Source organism: Bombus pyrosoma, linkage group LG7 (assembly GCF_014825855.1).
Source record: "Bombus pyrosoma isolate SC7728 linkage group LG7, ASM1482585v1, whole genome shotgun sequence".
Classification (NCBI taxonomy): Eukaryota; Metazoa; Arthropoda; class Insecta; order Hymenoptera; family Apidae; genus Bombus; species Bombus pyrosoma.
In genome coordinates, this window is record NC_057776.1 from 10,154,892 (window position 1) to 10,173,342 (window position 18,451).

The following is an 18,451-nucleotide window of genomic DNA, read 5'->3' on the forward strand; positions in this document are numbered from 1 at the left end:
TACTTCGAACGCATCTCTGCTGTACTTTGCACAGGAAACGGGGCATCCTACGTAAAAGACGACGTTTCAGTTTCTACTCCGATTTCTTCGAGAAATTACTTTATCAAGCGGGTCACGGATGCTTCTTGATTTAATTGTCACATCGATTCTCAGATTAACCGGATCACGGCGGACGATCTAGTTAAAAATGTCCACCGAAGAAACCGTTCGATTGCCGGCTAATTCGAGATGGTTCGTTTAAAGCGGGACATTCCATCGAATTTCTAACGAGTGTCGTCCAGTGAAATGGAATCGTCCGTTTCGTGTTTTCACGAGTATTCGTCAGTGACCATTTCCCTCCCTATTTGTCGAAAATTTCGCAACATTCGTCGCCTATTCCGAGAGAATTTTGCCGCATCGAGCGATACTTTAATTAATTCGAATGACGATTTTTCGTTCGGGAGACGCGCGGTACTCCTGGGACGATGAAATATAGGACATATCGCAGGATGGATTGAAACGAGAGGCGGGAGTAGACGCGCAATAATACCGACGAGAGCTGTTGTCTCGCTTTTTACCTACCTCTTTTCTATTTTCAAGCTTTAAAACCGTCATTAATATTCTATAAATAACCGGACGAAAAATTGTTCTCTTTTTCAACTGGAGCAACATTTGCAGCTTTACGTATCGTACAAATTAACGTATTTATATTTCTTTTAAATATCCTTTGTCGTTTCGCTGCAGAGTATAAAATATTTTCGCGTAAAATATTTGTCTGTTAATTATCTGCCAATATGATTGGAGTTTACGATAAGTTATCAGTGAAAATAGTCCATGGCAGTCTACGAAACGTATGTTTATGATTTGTCCTGAAATGTTCCAGGCTTGTTGCTTTTCATTAGCAAACGTTTCTTGTTACTTTTGAACGTTTCCAGACTGTTTCGTCGAATCCAGCCATAGCTCGAAAGAAACGCGTGTCCGAGCTTTGGATCTTCTGGATGCGATATCGTGACGATATTGCGATATAATTTGCGCTTAGCGGACGCCGTTGACGGTAATTTAAAACTGGCAAAGCGTAGCCTCTCGAAACTGCACAGCTCGCCGTGAAATTGACTTCGCAACTTTCGCCCGGTGACTTATAACTTTGTTAACGGCCGGAAGTTTTCTCCCGTTACTTCGACGCAACTTCGTCGCCCCAACGTAATCCCCTATAAATCCTCGGTCCCGTTGTTCCAATAACTTAAACACATCCTATGATTCTGTTAACCATGGTTAATTCTCGCCGCAACGTGATCTCGTCACGAACAGCTTTATACATCTTTGATAAACTTCGAGCCTCGAGCAGAGAAGAACAAAAAGAGAAAAATTCGGATTTAGGGATTCAACGCGGATGCAAGTTACATGGGTGACTATATTCTTAAATGGGAATATTATGCGAGTCGCGTATTTCATGTCTGTTCCAAGTTACAACGATCTCCGACGAGTTTCTTACTAATTTTCCCTGAAACGAGTTTGACGCCCTTAACTCATCGCCTAAGCTAATCCTGAATTTCTTCGCTCCTCGCAAATCTTTCGGTGAAAGATCCAATTTCAACTTTCCTTACATTTTACGCATTTCAAATATTCCACGCTCCATTCATTCGTGAAATACAACTCGAAATCTTATCTGTGTAAAATTTCTGTGATAAATGGTTATACACGGGGAGTGCCATCCAGCAACAACGGTTATTCCAAGCTTGGAAATAACCTTTGATCGAATCTCTGGACAAAACGAACGAAACGATAGCTCGTCGTAATATATCGATAAACCAAAATCAGAGATACGTGAATGCTTGTCGAACCATCGTTAGCAACGTAAACGAACGGTTTCTTCGTCGAAATATTTTCTGCTTGACGAATTTACGTAGCATTTTCACGAAACACGCTTAAGATCCACTAACAAGTATTAATTATCACTGTAATTTCGCTATATAACGGTACGAGTGGCAATCGTCTCGTCTAGGAAGTTTGTTAATTTTCCAAGGAACAGACAGCACGGTGTAATCCTTTCGACGGTAATAGCGCTGGATTTTGATTTAACACCCTATAAATATGTATTTTGCCATATCGTTGCTGCATGTTCAAATAAATTTTGCTCGTTTCAACGATGCATCAATTTCCATAGAGAAATTCGTTATTCAATTGGTTTAAACGAAACTTAAATTCGTTGCTCATCTGAATTTCCGAATTTACATGATAACAGCGACAAAGATTATTGTATGTTATAATTGTTATTGTAGCAAGCTGTTTTTAGTTCTCACCATTCGGTCGGAAAGTTATTTACTAATTCTGTTATGCTTTCTCAGTAAATGATCATTATGTCATGTATCATGAGTTATTTAAATTGCACAAAGTTTTTTAAGATTTATATTCATAGTCGTACGTATAATAAGCGAAAAGTAATGACGAGAACGAGAGTAATAGTAGCAAAAAAAGAAAGCATTTCTACTTCGACATCTGCTTTTAGAAGTCCTATGAAGAGTAAGGAAGCTACATATATAAAGCGCTGCTTTCAAAATTACAACGCGCTTGTGAACCTTGTACGATCGTAATATGTTCTCCCTTGGAGCAGAATTTCTCGGAAACTTCGTAATATTTCCGCCATTCTTGGTACTTTCTTCTTACGATGTTTTTCTGGCACAATTATACCGGAGCGTCCGCGAAGATTGAGATTTCACCGTGTAGTTATTAGTTCAACCTTGCGCGAAAGACTCCGAAATTCGTCCCGAAAATAACCGACGTTCCCTAGATTAAAAGAAATAAGATGACCTTCGAATATCCTGAACTCCACCACTTATTGATTTTTCCTTCCATCCAAGTTCCTCTTCGACCTTTCTCAACGCGTTCGGTTTACCCTCGTCGGTGTATTTTTCAAAACACGCTCTCGATCTTGACGTATCATCAACCCAACCCTTCGTTTCGCAATAAACGAGAAACCAGCAAACGTATATTCCCGCGAAAATAGAATTTTTATTCTATTTACCGAAGTAAAATTATTTACCACGAAACCACCTTTAAGAACGTTTCAACGAGAGACAGGGAACTATCAATAATTAATCGACACGGCACGTGTACGCGTTCGAAGGTGACCGGAAACGTAGACCGGCTACACGGAAACCAGAGAGGAAGGAAAAACGACAGAATCGCAGTTCCATCGATTGTTGGTCGGTGGGCTATGTTACAACGCGACACATGGCCAAAAGCGAATAATAAATAAGAGGTGTTCAGGTTATCGATCTGTAGCGATGACACGGGCGAACGATGCGCGGGTTGTCGACACGATGGTACATCGGAAAAATTATTCTTGTTTTAACATCGTGTACAGGGAAAGCGGCGAACCGATACGCAGCGAGACGCGATAGAAATGATAGTGAGAGAGCCTCCCTATGTGTACAACATTGACAATCGGATTATGAGGGCATCGGCGATTGTGCACTCGGTTGCTTTCACGTACAATGCCGGGTTAACCGGCCGAGATTTTTCGTTTTGTTAATTGGATATCGTTATCCCCATTAGTTCTTTGAATTGATTTTGATTCCACTGCTGTCACGTATACGCGTGCATACGTAACATACAAAAATTGTATCGAGTAGTTATGTCGTACCTCTCGATCAATAAGGCAAAGGGATCACCGAATTTTCTACAAGTGGATATATCTTCTTCGATATCTAATCATATAGCGATACAACGTTCCAATTCATGGCCAGTTACGAAAGCATTATCGTACTTATCCGATCGTTTCACCAGGAGATCTTCGTTGTTCCGGCAGTAGCGCTCGATTCCGTATTCCACCGTCCTGGTGGAAACCTGTCTAATCTCCGACAGTTCTGTTGAACTCGGTCGAACTCGCAACTTTTGCGGTTCTTTCGGGGAAGGTTCTTGCGGTTCACTGCGCTCCAAGCTATGCGAATCGGACCAATGTACTTTCCGGTGTTCCGGCGTTCGACGTTTCCATGGTGTTGATATATTGGAAGGGGAATTTCAGGCTGTATTTGCGTTAGAATTACTTTGACGAAAGTGGTAGGACGTGGATTAGAAGTTTATCGGATTGATGATCGCACTTGTCAACTCATTTGGAATTGCTGTTTGCGAAAGATCGACTATCGTTCGTGGCATCTTTTCCTTTTACAACTTTCGATCTCTTTCGAGTTTCAATATTGGTTCTTTGCGCCAGTTCCACGAATGTTCGTCATAAAGCAATATTCTCGAGAAGAAATTTCTGCGATAGACTTGCGCGACGATTCTTTTAAAGTGCTTACACTTGGTCGTATGAAATGGTAAACACGAATTCCAGCGACCATGATCGAAAAATTAATGTGTCATGTCGACGTCATCTATTTATCGGTAATTCTTGCAGTATAGTCAACTATTATTCTCTCAATGTTCACACCGCAATTCCCCTAAGCGGATTCGTTGATTGCCGCTTACTAAATACGAATTGCCGAATGATAATTCGTTTCTCCTGTCCGCTAGCGTTCCTATTATTCTGTTTGTGTTTCACGTTTAAACTTCGGTTTACTCGAAATCGGCCGATTCTCAAGAACCTTGTTCCTTCACGATGTCGATACTAATCTCATCTGTTACGATTTCGCCGCGTGATTCTATTATTTTCAAACACCATCGACATAACGAATCATCGCATGTAAGTTCCAATTTTTCAACTTCAAGTAATTATCTCAAACTTCCGTATCACTCTGAATAAAGTGTCTTTATCTCAGGAATTTATCCAAAGCAAAACACCGATTCATCGACCGAGATATTTCAATTGACCCCGTATCAGTAATTGACTTATCGCGTGGAACAGGGGCGATTCATGGTCAGTTAAGACGAAGTCGAACCACCGGACTAGTTTTTCAGGATCCACTCGGTAAAGGGGCAGGTAGACGCGTTTTATCGTAGGCGGCATTAGATTTTGGTATCGCGCTCGAGTACTGCGAGTATATAATTACGTCGTTGACGATTACTTTGCCCTGTTTAATCCTAGACCGAACCGTTTTGCCTCGAGCCATTCGTTCTAATATCGTTGTAGGTAGACCGACGGCCAATGCTATCCAGCACTATCCCTCGGGATCGAGGATCCAACTGCTCGTTTCTTCCGACGAACTTCGGCATCTCAACTGGATGAAACTGCCTGCGAGGATTCAGGGTGCACTCGTTGTACATCGTTCACCACGGGGGTTTATCGATTTTCGAAGCGTTATGGGGTAATTTATTCGAACTTTTAACCCTGTAAGTATGGCTTCCGTTTCGTCAATAGTCGACAAAAATTTCATGGAACACCAATGATGTTCGCGAGCGATGACGTATTTGTGAAAACGTATTCGTATTTAAATGGTTAATCATCGATTACGGAATCGATGCTTCAAGATGAAAGGATATCGACGAACGACGTTTCAAGACGAAAGATCGTAAGGCTAGGGAATAATAAAATTTCCTTTTGTATTTATTTAGTTGTTTGTTTTCGTTGTAAAGAAGGAACGCATAGTGTAAGATAGGATGAAGCGTAAATTGCCATGCCACGTAAAATATTTACATCCGGAATCGTTAAAGGAAATTGTAGGAAATAAGGATTTATTTCGTTTAAGTGGCAGTAATCAACTAATGATGTCAAAGAGTAGGAAGAACGTCATGTTGTTTGTATAAAAAATGATCCCGGTGAAGTTTGAATAATGCATCAGAAGAGGACGAGCTCATCCAAGAATTATCGATCAATCTTGTTAGCCGGAGGTATATTCGTGAAACTTGTATTCATCCGTTACGAAGCGTAGACTAAGTACGCGCATATATTAAAGTTAACGTAGACATTTTTCTTCATACTTTGCAAGTAAATTGTATGAATATCGATGCGCGTTTATCATAAATAGAAGGAAGAATATGCTGTTCGGAGATAATCGTTGGTTGCACGCTTAAAGATCAAAGTCCGATCTTTCCTTCAAATATCGATGTTTAAAAAGAAGAAAAAGAAAAATAAAAAAAAAAAAGGAAGAACACGATACTCGCGAAGTACAAAATGGAAGAAAATCCGGTAGATTTCCACGAACGCAACGAGTGAAAGCTGCCAGTAAAAAGTTTCAATGTAGCTCGCAGAAACGTCTAATATCTCGAGTGTAGACGAAAAAGTAGAAAAAATTATAAACGACATTTTCTCTTGGTTTTTACCCCGTTGAAAATGCCGTCCATCGAAAATTCTCGTATTTCTACACGCTTTACAGGTTGTCAAACGGTCGTTCGATAACTCGTGCTTTCTCGTTTACACGTTTCACGGTCCGCCGGATGCTGGGTTAGCTAATGTCCAAGTCTTTTACTGTTTAATAGCCGGTTGACTACACCGGGCTCTTTATCACTCGTGTTACACACTACTTTATCAGTTAGCTGGTGAACTTTAGCCGACACCTTATTAAGACGCTAGACTGGGCACGGCCGGGACCGGTTGCTCGTTTTGTAATTAGCAGTACCTTAAGAGAACACGATAACTCCCTGTTGACGAGCAGAGGGTTTTCTTTTGCGCTCCCTTTTCCGGGTAACCATGGATGTGAAGCTTTTAGTCGTGCCCGATAGATCGTTGCATGTTGCATATAAACTGCGACGGAATATGCAACTTTAATATTCCAGCATCTCGTCCGATAAATATTTCGAGAATTATTCAAACCGGGCAGATATTAGTTACTTTAAATTATATACATATAGCTGGCAACAATAAGCTGGCGAATCAGCGATCTTTCGCTCGTGATGAAACTTTCGACAATCATCGATGGAACTTTGTTAAGGTATGTTCGGAAGTAAAACTGTTGTTCGCCGTTGAAACGGACGATCCGATACATTCCTCACAAATTGCACCAAGCTGCGATCGAATTTCCTTTCCATATTTTCAAGATTATTGACCGGATAATAACGGCGAGTTCCTTGAACACCAGTTGCATGACATAAAACTTTTCCTATAAATAAAACCGTATGATCGACCGGTGTGTATATTTAACGCGGTTTAATGGCCTGGAAAGCTAGGGGATGTCGTTAACTTTAACGCTAATTAACCGGGTTTTTTACGTTTCGCACGAATCGTGTTTAATCGAAGTGAAGAAACGATCGAAATGTCCGATGCTCGTACCTCGTCGAATTTCGATCGGACCGCACAGGTGCGCGCATTGCCTACCAGAAATTAACTTGACCGTCAAACTTATCCACCTGGTTTTCCCCGGAATGGACGAGCGCGTAGATTCGCTCCGGGAATTAACGATTTAACGGTTCTGCATCTCGAACACGAGACGAATCATGCCTTGCCGGTGCACTTAGGCGAAACAGAACGCGAGTTTTCTTCCTGATGACCGATGAATCCCGCCGGAGACGTGTGCTCCGAGATACGGACTTGTCGCGGAAAACAAATTACACCGGGCTCTCGGTAGATAATTCGAGTATCCTACGGTTTGTACTCGAATCGATTCTAGTTCCTAAGATTCGGAAGCAGGTGGATTTCTTGGGAAACGAAATTTAGAAAATAATTTGTAGCAGGTTCTTTATTCTTACGTCTTTATTCCGAACGAGCTTAAATTGGACGCGAAATTGAAACGGATTGTAATCCTTCGAGGATAAAAGCTGCCAAATGTGAAATCTCTTCCGACGCTACGAAACAACGCTAAATTACTTTTTTCTCTATGGTATGATGGCTTGAAACTAAAGGCATTTGTGATATACGAATCGAAGTAGTTTCTCTTGGGTAACATGAAACGTCAACGTAGCAGCAACGAATCTCTTGGTCACGAGAAAGTAACTCGTTCCTTGATATGTAAACCGTTGAAGATTAATATTATTAATCTGTTGAGTCGATGATAGACAACGGTAGCAATTTTAGAGGCTGGACGCTGCTTAGACCGCTCTTCTCGCTGCAATCGTCGTTGAGTGGTTTTTCTTGCCGGAGAGAAACGGCTAACCCGATTACCTTGGTGGCAGCGGCGTTCTTCTGTGCTCGCGAGTCACCTTTCTTCGGTTCTTCTCCGTTGCCCTTTGATTTAAGTAACAATCCCCGAAGCCGGTCGATTTATTAGAGCCCGTCGAAGAGACGAAGGGACGAGCGAACACCGGTGGATAAATTGAATAGACCGGAGAAGGGTGAACGAGAGAAAAGGATTTCGCCGTTTCCGGCAGCTGAATGTTGCGCGTCGCCGCGGATGGTCGGCGATTTTACGCGATTCACTCTACCATGCTGTGTCGTGCTTCGACTCCAGCTGAATTTGTTATCTTCATTTCCGTTTAAAACCCTGGACTAATTAATAGAATGACGGGTTCTTGTTAAACAACCCATGGGAAAAAATATTTGACGTGGTTAATTCGACGAGTGGGTCGAGCTTAATTAAAAGCTCTCCTCTCGAGGTCGAATGTTCACCGAGCTCCTGTTTTCGTTTGCGCTGGCTCAAAGAACGTTCGTTCTCAATATAGTCCGCTCGAATTGTTCCCCCTTTCTGTCTCTCTCTCTCTCTCTATCTCTCTCTCTGTCTTTTTCCCTTTCGCTCTGTATTTTGTCGCATGCATGTAAGTCTAGAAAAGAGCGCGTTTCGTGTTTCCTCGTCGACGCGAATTCGAAGGTTCCGGACTTAGTCTTTCCGACACTCGGTTGTCCGAATCACGGCTCTATCGATCTTGTCGCGCCATTAACGTGACGAAAAGGAAACGTGATTTCAAGGAAAAGACCATAGGGGAGAAAAGGGGACAAGAGACTTCCTTGTGCTCCGTGAGACGCGTGCCCTCAGGGAAAAACGACATGTGGCGGGTTGTTTCTCGCAGCGTGATTTGTAGCGTGAGAGAATTATTGCGATCGAATGACGGTAATTCTCGAAGAGAACGCGTTCTTCGTAAGTCATAACGCTGTAATTGAATATGACTTATCACGGGTCAGTTAACGCATTGGCTGTTACTGACTCGTATGTAGCGTTAATACCATTATTTTAATAAATAAACTTCGACAAATAAATAGACTGCAAGTAAAACAGCGACTGACGTGTTAAAATAAAAATCATTGTTACTTAAAATAAATATCTTTCTGATGAGAAAGATACGAATGAGTAGCGACGGCAGTACGATTTTCGTTCCATCGAAATCGCAATTATTCGCGTTAGAAAAAGGAACCAGCTTGACATAGTTGTCGAGCAACAGGAAAATTCGAGTGCCGAAACGCGTCCGCAATGCATCTCGATCGACGCTGACAATACCAAAACACGAAGACAGAGGAATTGTGATTCATTCGCGAGAATTCATTTATGTTCCGGCAGAATTCAGTTACAGTTTCGATCTTGATGCAAATTCACGACTCAAAGGTGTTCAACGCCTGGAAACGTGGGTGCCGATCCATTCCAAGATTGAACTCCGGTTGAACGCCAGAAGCGAATCAAACTCAAAATCTGCGGAAACTGTATCCACGCGAACCGTTCTTACCTTCCAGAAGAGATAAAGGAGTTGTATCACTGGCAAGAAACTTTAACTGGATATACGTCTTGCGAGAGGATCTTATTAAATTTCTTCCGGGATCGTACGATTTTCACCGACACACGCTCGTCTCTTTTTTTTCATTCCTACTGCATTGCGGACAGGACTCTTGCGAGAAATTCAACGGTATCGCGAAACGTTTAGACAATTTCTTCAAAGTCTCGCTTGCGCAAAGTAGCTCTCTTCATGCGGAGAATTATATTTGATACGTTTTTCCAAGCGACAAGTTTCTCTGGGGGCAGCCATTCACATGTTATTTAGCAATTAAGTTAGAAAAATTTACCAAATGTCCAGCTGGACAAATTGTAAAGTACAAATTAAATAATAAGAAAAGAAAAAAAGGTCCCTCAATACTCATAATACGGAAGTGCCATTTTCACCATAAATATTCGACTAGCAACGACGACATTTTTACTCTTTTTTGGTAGTAAGCAAATTAATTTCAATTTCGCTGTGTCTTAGATCGATTTATTTAAATATCGAAGCAACTCGTCGTAGTTCGTCAAGCGACGAACGCTCTCGTAACAACGGACGCGAACGTTTTGAAGAACCGATCGACGAAAGGACCGTCTGACACCCAATAGGTTTCGGCAATTAAACAGATGATTGTTCCCACTGATTGGCAATTGCAATTAAGCAACCACATCCATCACGTGTTGCACCGTGTCTGCATTCCCTCGAGCGTGTATGAAAGAGGTCGAGTCGCGAAAAAGCGTGTTACGAATTATCGAGAAATGTCGCGAAATTTCCGACCGCTGTCAGATCGGTCGGACGATCAGCCCTATTTTTTTCGTTCCTCGTATGTCATTCGCATCGATCGTGGAATACGTAGTTGGTTTCCAACAATTTCATCCGCACGAACGAGCCCGTTTTTACCATTTTTATCATTTTCGGATTTTCTTGGCCGAATAGATACTCTCGCTGGAGACAATAGGAGATCGAAAGGATGAACAGGATCCGATAATTAGCGGTTGAAAATCGTGCAGGTGTGCGGAGATCGGTTGGACGATCGACGCTAATGACGATGAAACGTTGTGTCGTGAACGGCCAATTCGATCCCTATAATTAAACTCGATTTAACGAGATACGACTTTTTAATACGAGCTCGCGCCTATCCAGGGCAAACTTTGATGACAACGCGCAACATAATGGGCTGCGTTTGATGAGAGCTAATTACCAATGAACAGAGAAACGGATGCATCGGTATATGTAGCAGGAGAATACTCGTAGTTTCAAAGCTCATAGTTGTTAATTGGAATGTTGTAATACGGCCTTGTGACAACACTAGAACCAACGACGAACGAATTTTTCGATTTTTAAACCGTTTATAAAGGAAAGCAGGCAGCGGCAAAAGAACACGTCTTCTAACTTTTTAATTGTTTCTAACGTTATTATTACATTTAAAATTTATCACAAAAAAATCTACAAAAGAAATTGAGAATTTCATTAACAAAAAATTCTGTCGCGATCTTCCAAAGGCGCAACGTCGTTAAAACTTTTTCGCTAAAGAAAGAAGAAACAACGGAAGCACGATCGCGAACAAAAAAGCTGGCCGGAAAGTTCTCGCACCCCGGTTCACAGGAACGAACAGGGAAAAGTCGAGTAACGAGTAACGAGTGACAGAAGTTTAAAGGAGACAGGTATTCCGTGTCTCCTCGAAGGAATAAATGTCGCGACTCATTGAATCTTCGTCATCCGAGCCGCGAACTTATTCTGCGCGAACGCGTTGTCGCGCGATCGAAGTAGTCGCGCATAAAGGCGTTGACCCGCGCCGATGTTCGACGTACCGCGAGAAATTCGATGCCACGATCTATCGGTACGGAAATCCGCGCTCCTTCGTGCATCGCGCGGAAATTTCTTTCTAAAGTCCATCTGCAAGGAAATGTCCAAATCAATTTACGTCGAGTGCCAACGACCAGCCGACACGAAACGAATAGGAATGCTGGTTAGTCGGAAAGTACGTCTATAAAGGTACTAAGAAAAACTATAAATTGGTTATCTTGACTACTTTTGCAGCTCTAGCGTTAAGTCACAGACGCGCATAACATTATTAAATTTTCAACACGCGTGTAACTGATATAAATCTACGAAGTTTATCTTTTCTATTTTTATTACGGACTCGGATAAAAAATATTGTGAAAAGAGACGTTGGCTATTTTTTTTTCAATATTTTCATACACGTCATCTAGTAAACTAATCCTTTTAACTTCTCAAAAGGATTCAAGTCGCTTGGTCAAATTTTAAAGAAGTTATTCTCTTTTAAATAGCGTGCCAATACTTACGTTCCTAGCTGTATGTTCAATTGAATTCGAGAATTGGATACGGAATTGGCAATGGAACTTATGATGTTTCGCGTCTTTTGAGCGTTTCAGCGATTTTCTGGGATTGCGAAGAATCGGGAGAACGAATATAGTTTGACTTGGTTTAAGGGGATATCGGTGTATGTGTGCGAAGCTTTTGTCGAAGTGGAACTGAAAACTACCACTCTGTGCTTGGAAAATTTATACCCTTGCGTGTGTACGGGTGGTGGTTTCCCCTCTGAAATCGTTTCAGGCGATAATTTATGGGCTGTTGAATGTTGAAGAATCTGGGACCTAGGGTGTTTCGTTTAAATTCTTTTCTACACATGGGTATAGCATTGGTTGATGGCTTATTTCTGAGCTACAGCAGTTTTACTGACTATTTAAATTCAACATACAATTATTCAGAGCATTAGATTATAATTATTTTACTGATTCTTTTTTTACCGATATATTTTGATCTTCGATAGAATTTCTGATTGTCCAACGAGTCTTTCAACGATAAATAATCATTGAAATATGATGAAGTCTGATATCTGGGATATCGTTCGCTCGTTACTCTTGTTACGTTAGGGTCGGTTTCGTTCGGATTATAGCAGGATATCGATATTAAATGTCTTATTAGAAGAAAGCACGCTGGTTCCTGTGTTTATCCTTACTGATGAGAGACCAGCCAATCGGCTTTTTCGTCCACCACCTAATCAATGAAGAAATAGGAACAGGGAACTTGATAGGTTCGTATTATAGTCTTTATTCTATTAATGTTCTTCGAATGTTTCGCAATTTTGATCGTTCTGCGATATTTCTTTCAAAGTATTCTGGAAATTCATTCAGGATTTATCGTTTCTCGTTTTCGAAAGGAGAAAATTCTGCGAGACGTCTTTCATAATAGTCGTCTTCTTTTTTCTTCTAAAATCGATCGACAAAATTTAGAAAGCTTTCGTATAGAACCGTAATCAATTTCAGAGTGCAACATCATTTTTCAAGCATCACGGTTTCGACCGCAGATTTAAAAAGTTTTTGTAAACCACGAGAAGTAATCGTGTAAGCTGTAAGCTCGAAACATGTATCCCCCGCGTTGATCTGTCAAATTTCTGAAAAATCACGTACAATCGAGAACGAAAAATAAAAAGATCGTTTGTAAAACCGTATTTGTCGAATGCTGGAATTACGTACGTTATCAACATGATAATTCGTATCGTATCGGGCGCGTGCAGGAGCGTGCGTTAACGTCGATACTCGAAGCGAGAACAACGAGTAGCGTTCACGATACTTTCGATCCTATTCACCTTGACGAACAATTGTAAATCCAGCTGTTCCTGATACAGCGCACAAACGCGTTCACACACGTGTCCCGTAATATCTTGCGAATAAACCAAACGCACGAGGACGTATTTTTTATTTTCAATCAACGCTGCCACGGCCTAGAATCAGTTTCGGTTTAAACCTTCGTCGGAAGATTGTAAAACTAATCGAGCGAGGAACGAACGAACAAAATATGCGCCGGTAGCATCGGAGAAAAACGTCGATTGGATCATTACGACGGTCCAATATCGCTAAGAAGGAGAAAAACTGTTTCCAATAGGTAGTCGGGTTTCTATCTTGCAACAAACAGCAAAAAGTCTTGCCAAGATAAATGTAATGAAATCTTCCCGGGATAATCACTCGTAATCTACCATAGAACCCCGGATAAATGGAATATTATACCTAAATCGTTTGATCCATTATTGCCGTTATCTTCTTTTATCATTTACTTTCCATTAAGCATTCGAAGTTCAGCGGAGATTTATTTCAGCTATACATGAATACTTTGACATTTGGCTAATAATTTAAACCGAGGCTTCTCGTCATATTCTAAAAGAACGTGACATTTGCGAGATAACAGGTACACGAGCGTTTGTTAACCGCGTAGATAATTACTGACAACCAAACAACTTTCCGCAAACATGACAACGGAGAAAATAAAAGATAAATAGACAGGAGAGCTGGGATTACGGGGATCGCACGTGACGAAGATACGCTGCATCTTGGTGAATAACAAAGAATCGGTGCAACGCAGCGTGCAGAGTGTAGAGCAATAGATTGGAGCGTGGCTCGGTTTGTTCGACGGTGCAACAAGTCGGATTAACAGCTGTTTCTGTTGGCGTGCACGGTTCTATGTTCATGGTGGCCCGACTTGGCCTCGGTCCAACTTCGTTTTTCGAGTACTTTACCGAACTTGGTCATTGCGCCCGCGAATGTCTGATAAGAAACATCACGCGAGTTTACGCGGAAAACATCATGCCGACTGTTTAGATCGGTGTCAAAACACAATTCGTTGACATTACAAGAGAGCAGTAACACAAAGACGAGAAGACTGTTAAGATCGTCAAAGAATCATTGTTTTCTCCAAAGGATTACATTTGCCATGTTAAATTCTTTTCTAAAATCATTTGAGAGAAAGAACGTCGATAGAGATTTGTGGAAATTAACATTTACGTATGCATTAACGTTTCGTAATGCGGATTACCGATTGTATCATGATTCCGCGAATGGATATGTACGCGATCGGGTTACAGATTGACCCGGGTCTATAATGATCGGTCGATGATCAGATTGCAACGGAACGCGCGATCGATGAATGCTTGCAAAGTCAAGTTATTACTATCGCGAACACGGCTGCAAGAGAAACGGTGTATTAAAAATTCGTTCCAGTGAGTGTGATTGAGCCGGCGAAGGAATGCGAAGACGTGACTCGTAGGAAATTTTTCCACGAGTAATTAAGATGAGCGATTTATTGGTTCGAGACACCCAATTTACGAAGCAATCGGCAAAAAATGCTCGGATTGACGAAGCCTACAATTTATCCTCTGCCAGGTCGAAGAACCTCCGTAATTCAGTCCAGTCACATCTCGTTTAGCACGATTAAATCAAAATGTACCTTGAAGATGTCGCGTAGATGAACTGACAGAATTTCTATATCTTTTAAATCATTCCTCGCGCGATTGCCCAACGTGATTCTTCGAATGTGCGAAAATTTGTCTTCGTGCAGCACCACAACTTCGGAAAAGAATAGTGAAAATGCGGCGAAATAAATCATTGAAACGAGAACATTCGTGAAAATCCGAGTTCCGGTTAGAACATCGGTTATCGGAGGTGTTGTCGAAATCGGGAACGAGAATCGACGAATCGAGAAGACACGAAGACGCGAAGAGCGTGCGATGCTTACCTCAGGGACGTAGGCAGAGCTTTGTAAGTTGAAAAACTTGAGGGTGAGGTTTGAGACATGCACAGCGATTGCTGTTTAGGACCCGTTCAGGTCCTCGTTGCGTTCGCTGTTCTTTTCCTTCGAATCCTGTGCCTTTGGACCTTCTTTCTTCGCCCGATAACGCGTACGCGAATCACTCGATCAAACACACGCGAGGCGAAGCGGCATCGATGAACAAGCGGCAATTCTTTGTTTGCCCCCAAGTTCAACCGGAAGAGGCGATATCACTTCGTTTTGAATGATACTGTCGACCCTCCGACTCGGTCGCACCTGCGACGTTCTCTTTGCTGTCGTTCCTTTTGCGAAGCACACGTCGTTCTCTCATTGATCTTGCGACATCAGCCACGCGATTATCCGCACGAGGCTGTGGCCGAGACGAATCACCGAGCAGCAGAGAAGCGACGCCGGTGCGAAGCGCTGACTGAACCACTGGCAAACCACCGAGGGGTGGTCCGTATCATGCGGAGGTCCCTCTACTCTCTCTGCCGCTTTCCTTCCTCTCTCTCCTCTCCCCTCTCCTGCACGCAACCTCTCTCCCACTCATCCTCGCCCCTTCCACTCTATTTCCCTCAGTATTTCTGTTTTACTCGTTCATCCCTTTTCCTTCTCACTCCCTTTCGTTTTCTATTCTTCCACTTCCTACGGTCCTCGTTTTTCGTCCACTTCAACCCCGATACGTAGCCTTATTCCTTCCGCTCTCTTTCGACTCTAGCCACATCTTACTCCAGTTTGCTCATCCTTTATAGAGAGTCTCTCACTAGCTCTTTCCTTCTCTCTGTCTAACTCTTCCTCCAGCTAGCTCTCCTCCTTCCTGTTGCTCCTACACTCCCTTTTGCTCCCTGTCCACCCTTCCATTCCACTAACTAACTCTCTCCGTTACTCCTGGCTGTTTCATCTCCCTCGACTTCCACTCCTCTTGCTTCTCTACCATCGTTGCCACTTTCATCCACGTTACACCGTCGGCGTAACGGCGTATATACACGTTACAGAAAGAGGCACAGGTCGTCGTGATCCTACGATCCTGCGCTCTACCATCAGGTGCACCACCAGCTCTCCTGCTACCGACCAGGCTCAGACTACTGCTGCATACTTGATGCGGACAAATACGTTACCGTTTCATGCTTTTTCGCGTTTTTTGCTCGAACATATGCGTCCCTGTTCGAATTTTGTTGTGTAAATATGAAACAACATAGAGTTCGGTTTGATAGAACTAAATAATTAGAACCGAAGGATTCTATATTGTCTCTATTTTAATTTCCATTGTTAACATCAATGAATCACGTGATTATTAATGCACGATGTGTTCTGCAACAACACGGCTCAATTATGATTATATCAAACAATGGAATTCTATTGGAATTTAACACAATATTTAAGTATTGGTAGAAGAAATCTACCTTTTAACAATAAATGTTCCGTTCGATCAATCATTGTTCATCGCATTTCCTTCTTTTATTTTCAGTCGATATAGTAAAAATTATTCGTGCTAATCGCGATTCTTTACATTACTCTGTCTTCCTAAAACGTTTTAATAAATACAGTCTTGACATTTGCATGATCAGTATCGGGAACAAATGTCGTTGTAAATAACATGTGATGTGACAAATGATTAGTATCCGATCGATAATGGTTACCTTTTCTTAAATTATACATATTTCTCTAGTCGTAACGACATGCATCTTTCTTTAAAGTGTCTTGCATTTCTTAAGTGGAGGACTTCAAATCATATCTAATCCATAAAGTTTTAATTACAATATATATATATATGTATATATCAATTCGCGATTTCTCCCTTTAATGTAATTTTTTTCCTTCTTTTTGCTGAAATAATGTTTATGCGACGTGATTTTCCTAGCTCTCTTTAACATTTTGATATATTCAGGGCTTGTGATTGTAACGTAACGCAGTCTATTGAAACGCTGTCCCGTGCATTTGACGTAAATAAACGAGGTAAATATAAACCTTTAATATAGCTAATTTTCAGTAACATCTACGTTGCAGCTTTCAATTATTTACACAACATTGGTTCATTGAAATTCACATGGTTATGCTTCACTTGATGTTGAAGCTTAAGAGCAACTGGCAAAGTAAACCTTCTCTGTTTCTATTCTCTACGACTGTTTTTCTGTTCTAAGTGGCAGCAATGTGTAATTATTCGAGTAAATATAGTATAGGAATGAGAGTGATAAATTAATATTTTAAAACTTAAACAAATAAATAGCATAATAGATATTCAATTTTTAACAATAAATTGAAGTGTATCATGTTTACTTTTTATCGTTTAGAATATATTTAAAATAGTCTGTGAGTACTGGTGTGAGAGAAAGAGAGAAACTTCTTTATAATTCTGACAACTTGTTTCATAATTCATATTATTAAATTTAATTTTTAATGTGATGCAATAATTCGTTTTAATATCATACTTGGATTTTAGGAATGTAAAATAACATTCGCAATAACATTAATAAATCTTATTTATTTATACCATTAGATGGATTACATAATAAATACAGCATTACACGTTGATTAAAGTTATTTAATCTAATCGTGTATTTTAGTTTTTCTGTTTCTCAATAAGATGATTTATGATTGTACAGCGATACATGTAGTCTTTATTTGGTAACTACTACAAATATTTATTTACTATATTCCTTCTGTCTGACATAAAATTAGATGGAATTAGGCATATATATACTGTCAATCATAGTAGATACGGAGTATTTTAAAGAATCATCCTTTCTAATAAGCGCAGCACGTGGATCGTCGGGTCTATAAACTGAAATGTAACAATTCTTAGAGTAAAATATTCTTTTCTAATCATCTAAAAAGTTAGAATAACATGGACTTAAATTTTATTGGTCGATGTTACTAAATATACTAGGATAATTGTATTTATATGCTTACATAATAATATAATTTATATAGTTGAAAAAATTTTAGTACTTACTGTTAATATGATCGTAATATTTTGCAACAGGATTTGCATGCATTTTCCCATACAAAATTACTATAAATAAAGGTATACATGTTACTGTACAAAGAGGTACATATGTTGCCACTGCTTGGTTAGATTCTCGAAACTCTAGCCACAGGTGCTTTATTCGATCCCCTATAACATTTATTAAATTTGTATTATATATTCATTGTGCATTTATTATGTGACGTACAAAAAGGTTTATGATATGCGTCTTTCAAGATGTTCAGAAATGTCAGTTTTCTTACTATTTTCACCATTGTTCTCGATTTATGTAACTTGTCCACAGAATCGCAGTAAAACGTAAAACGACCTCTACACTATACGAGTGTAACGCGGGTAATTCGAACTAATTTGTTCTCACAGGATCATAGAAAGTAGTGAATTTAAACGATACTAATCCTTAATCTAAAGTTATTAACTTCATTTTCATTTATT

The 18,451-nt window shown here is 40.6% G+C and overlaps 2 protein-coding genes across 2 annotated transcripts in view; both read right to left on the reverse strand.

Moving 5' to 3' along the window:
* Positions 1-16,287, reverse strand: part of LOC122569847 (dexamethasone-induced Ras-related protein 1) — a 46,248-nt gene extending 29,961 nt beyond the window's left edge. Inside the window, exon 1 of the mRNA XM_043731482.1 lies at positions 15,001-16,287. The gene's annotated coding sequence lies outside the window, so the exon portion shown is untranslated. The remainder of the gene's footprint in view (positions 1-15,000) is intronic.
* Positions 16,288-17,495: 1,208 nt separating this feature from the next.
* Positions 17,496-18,361, reverse strand: LOC122569850. The gene is made up of 3 exons (XM_043731491.1): positions 18,207-18,361; positions 17,987-18,148; positions 17,496-17,815 (listed from the first exon to the last, which is right to left on the reverse strand). The coding sequence occupies exons 1-3, from the start codon at positions 18,271-18,273 to the stop codon at positions 17,709-17,711; spliced, it is 336 nt and encodes a 111-aa protein (XP_043587426.1). The 5' UTR covers positions 18,274-18,361; the 3' UTR covers positions 17,496-17,708.
* Positions 18,362-18,451: the final 90 nt, after the last annotated feature.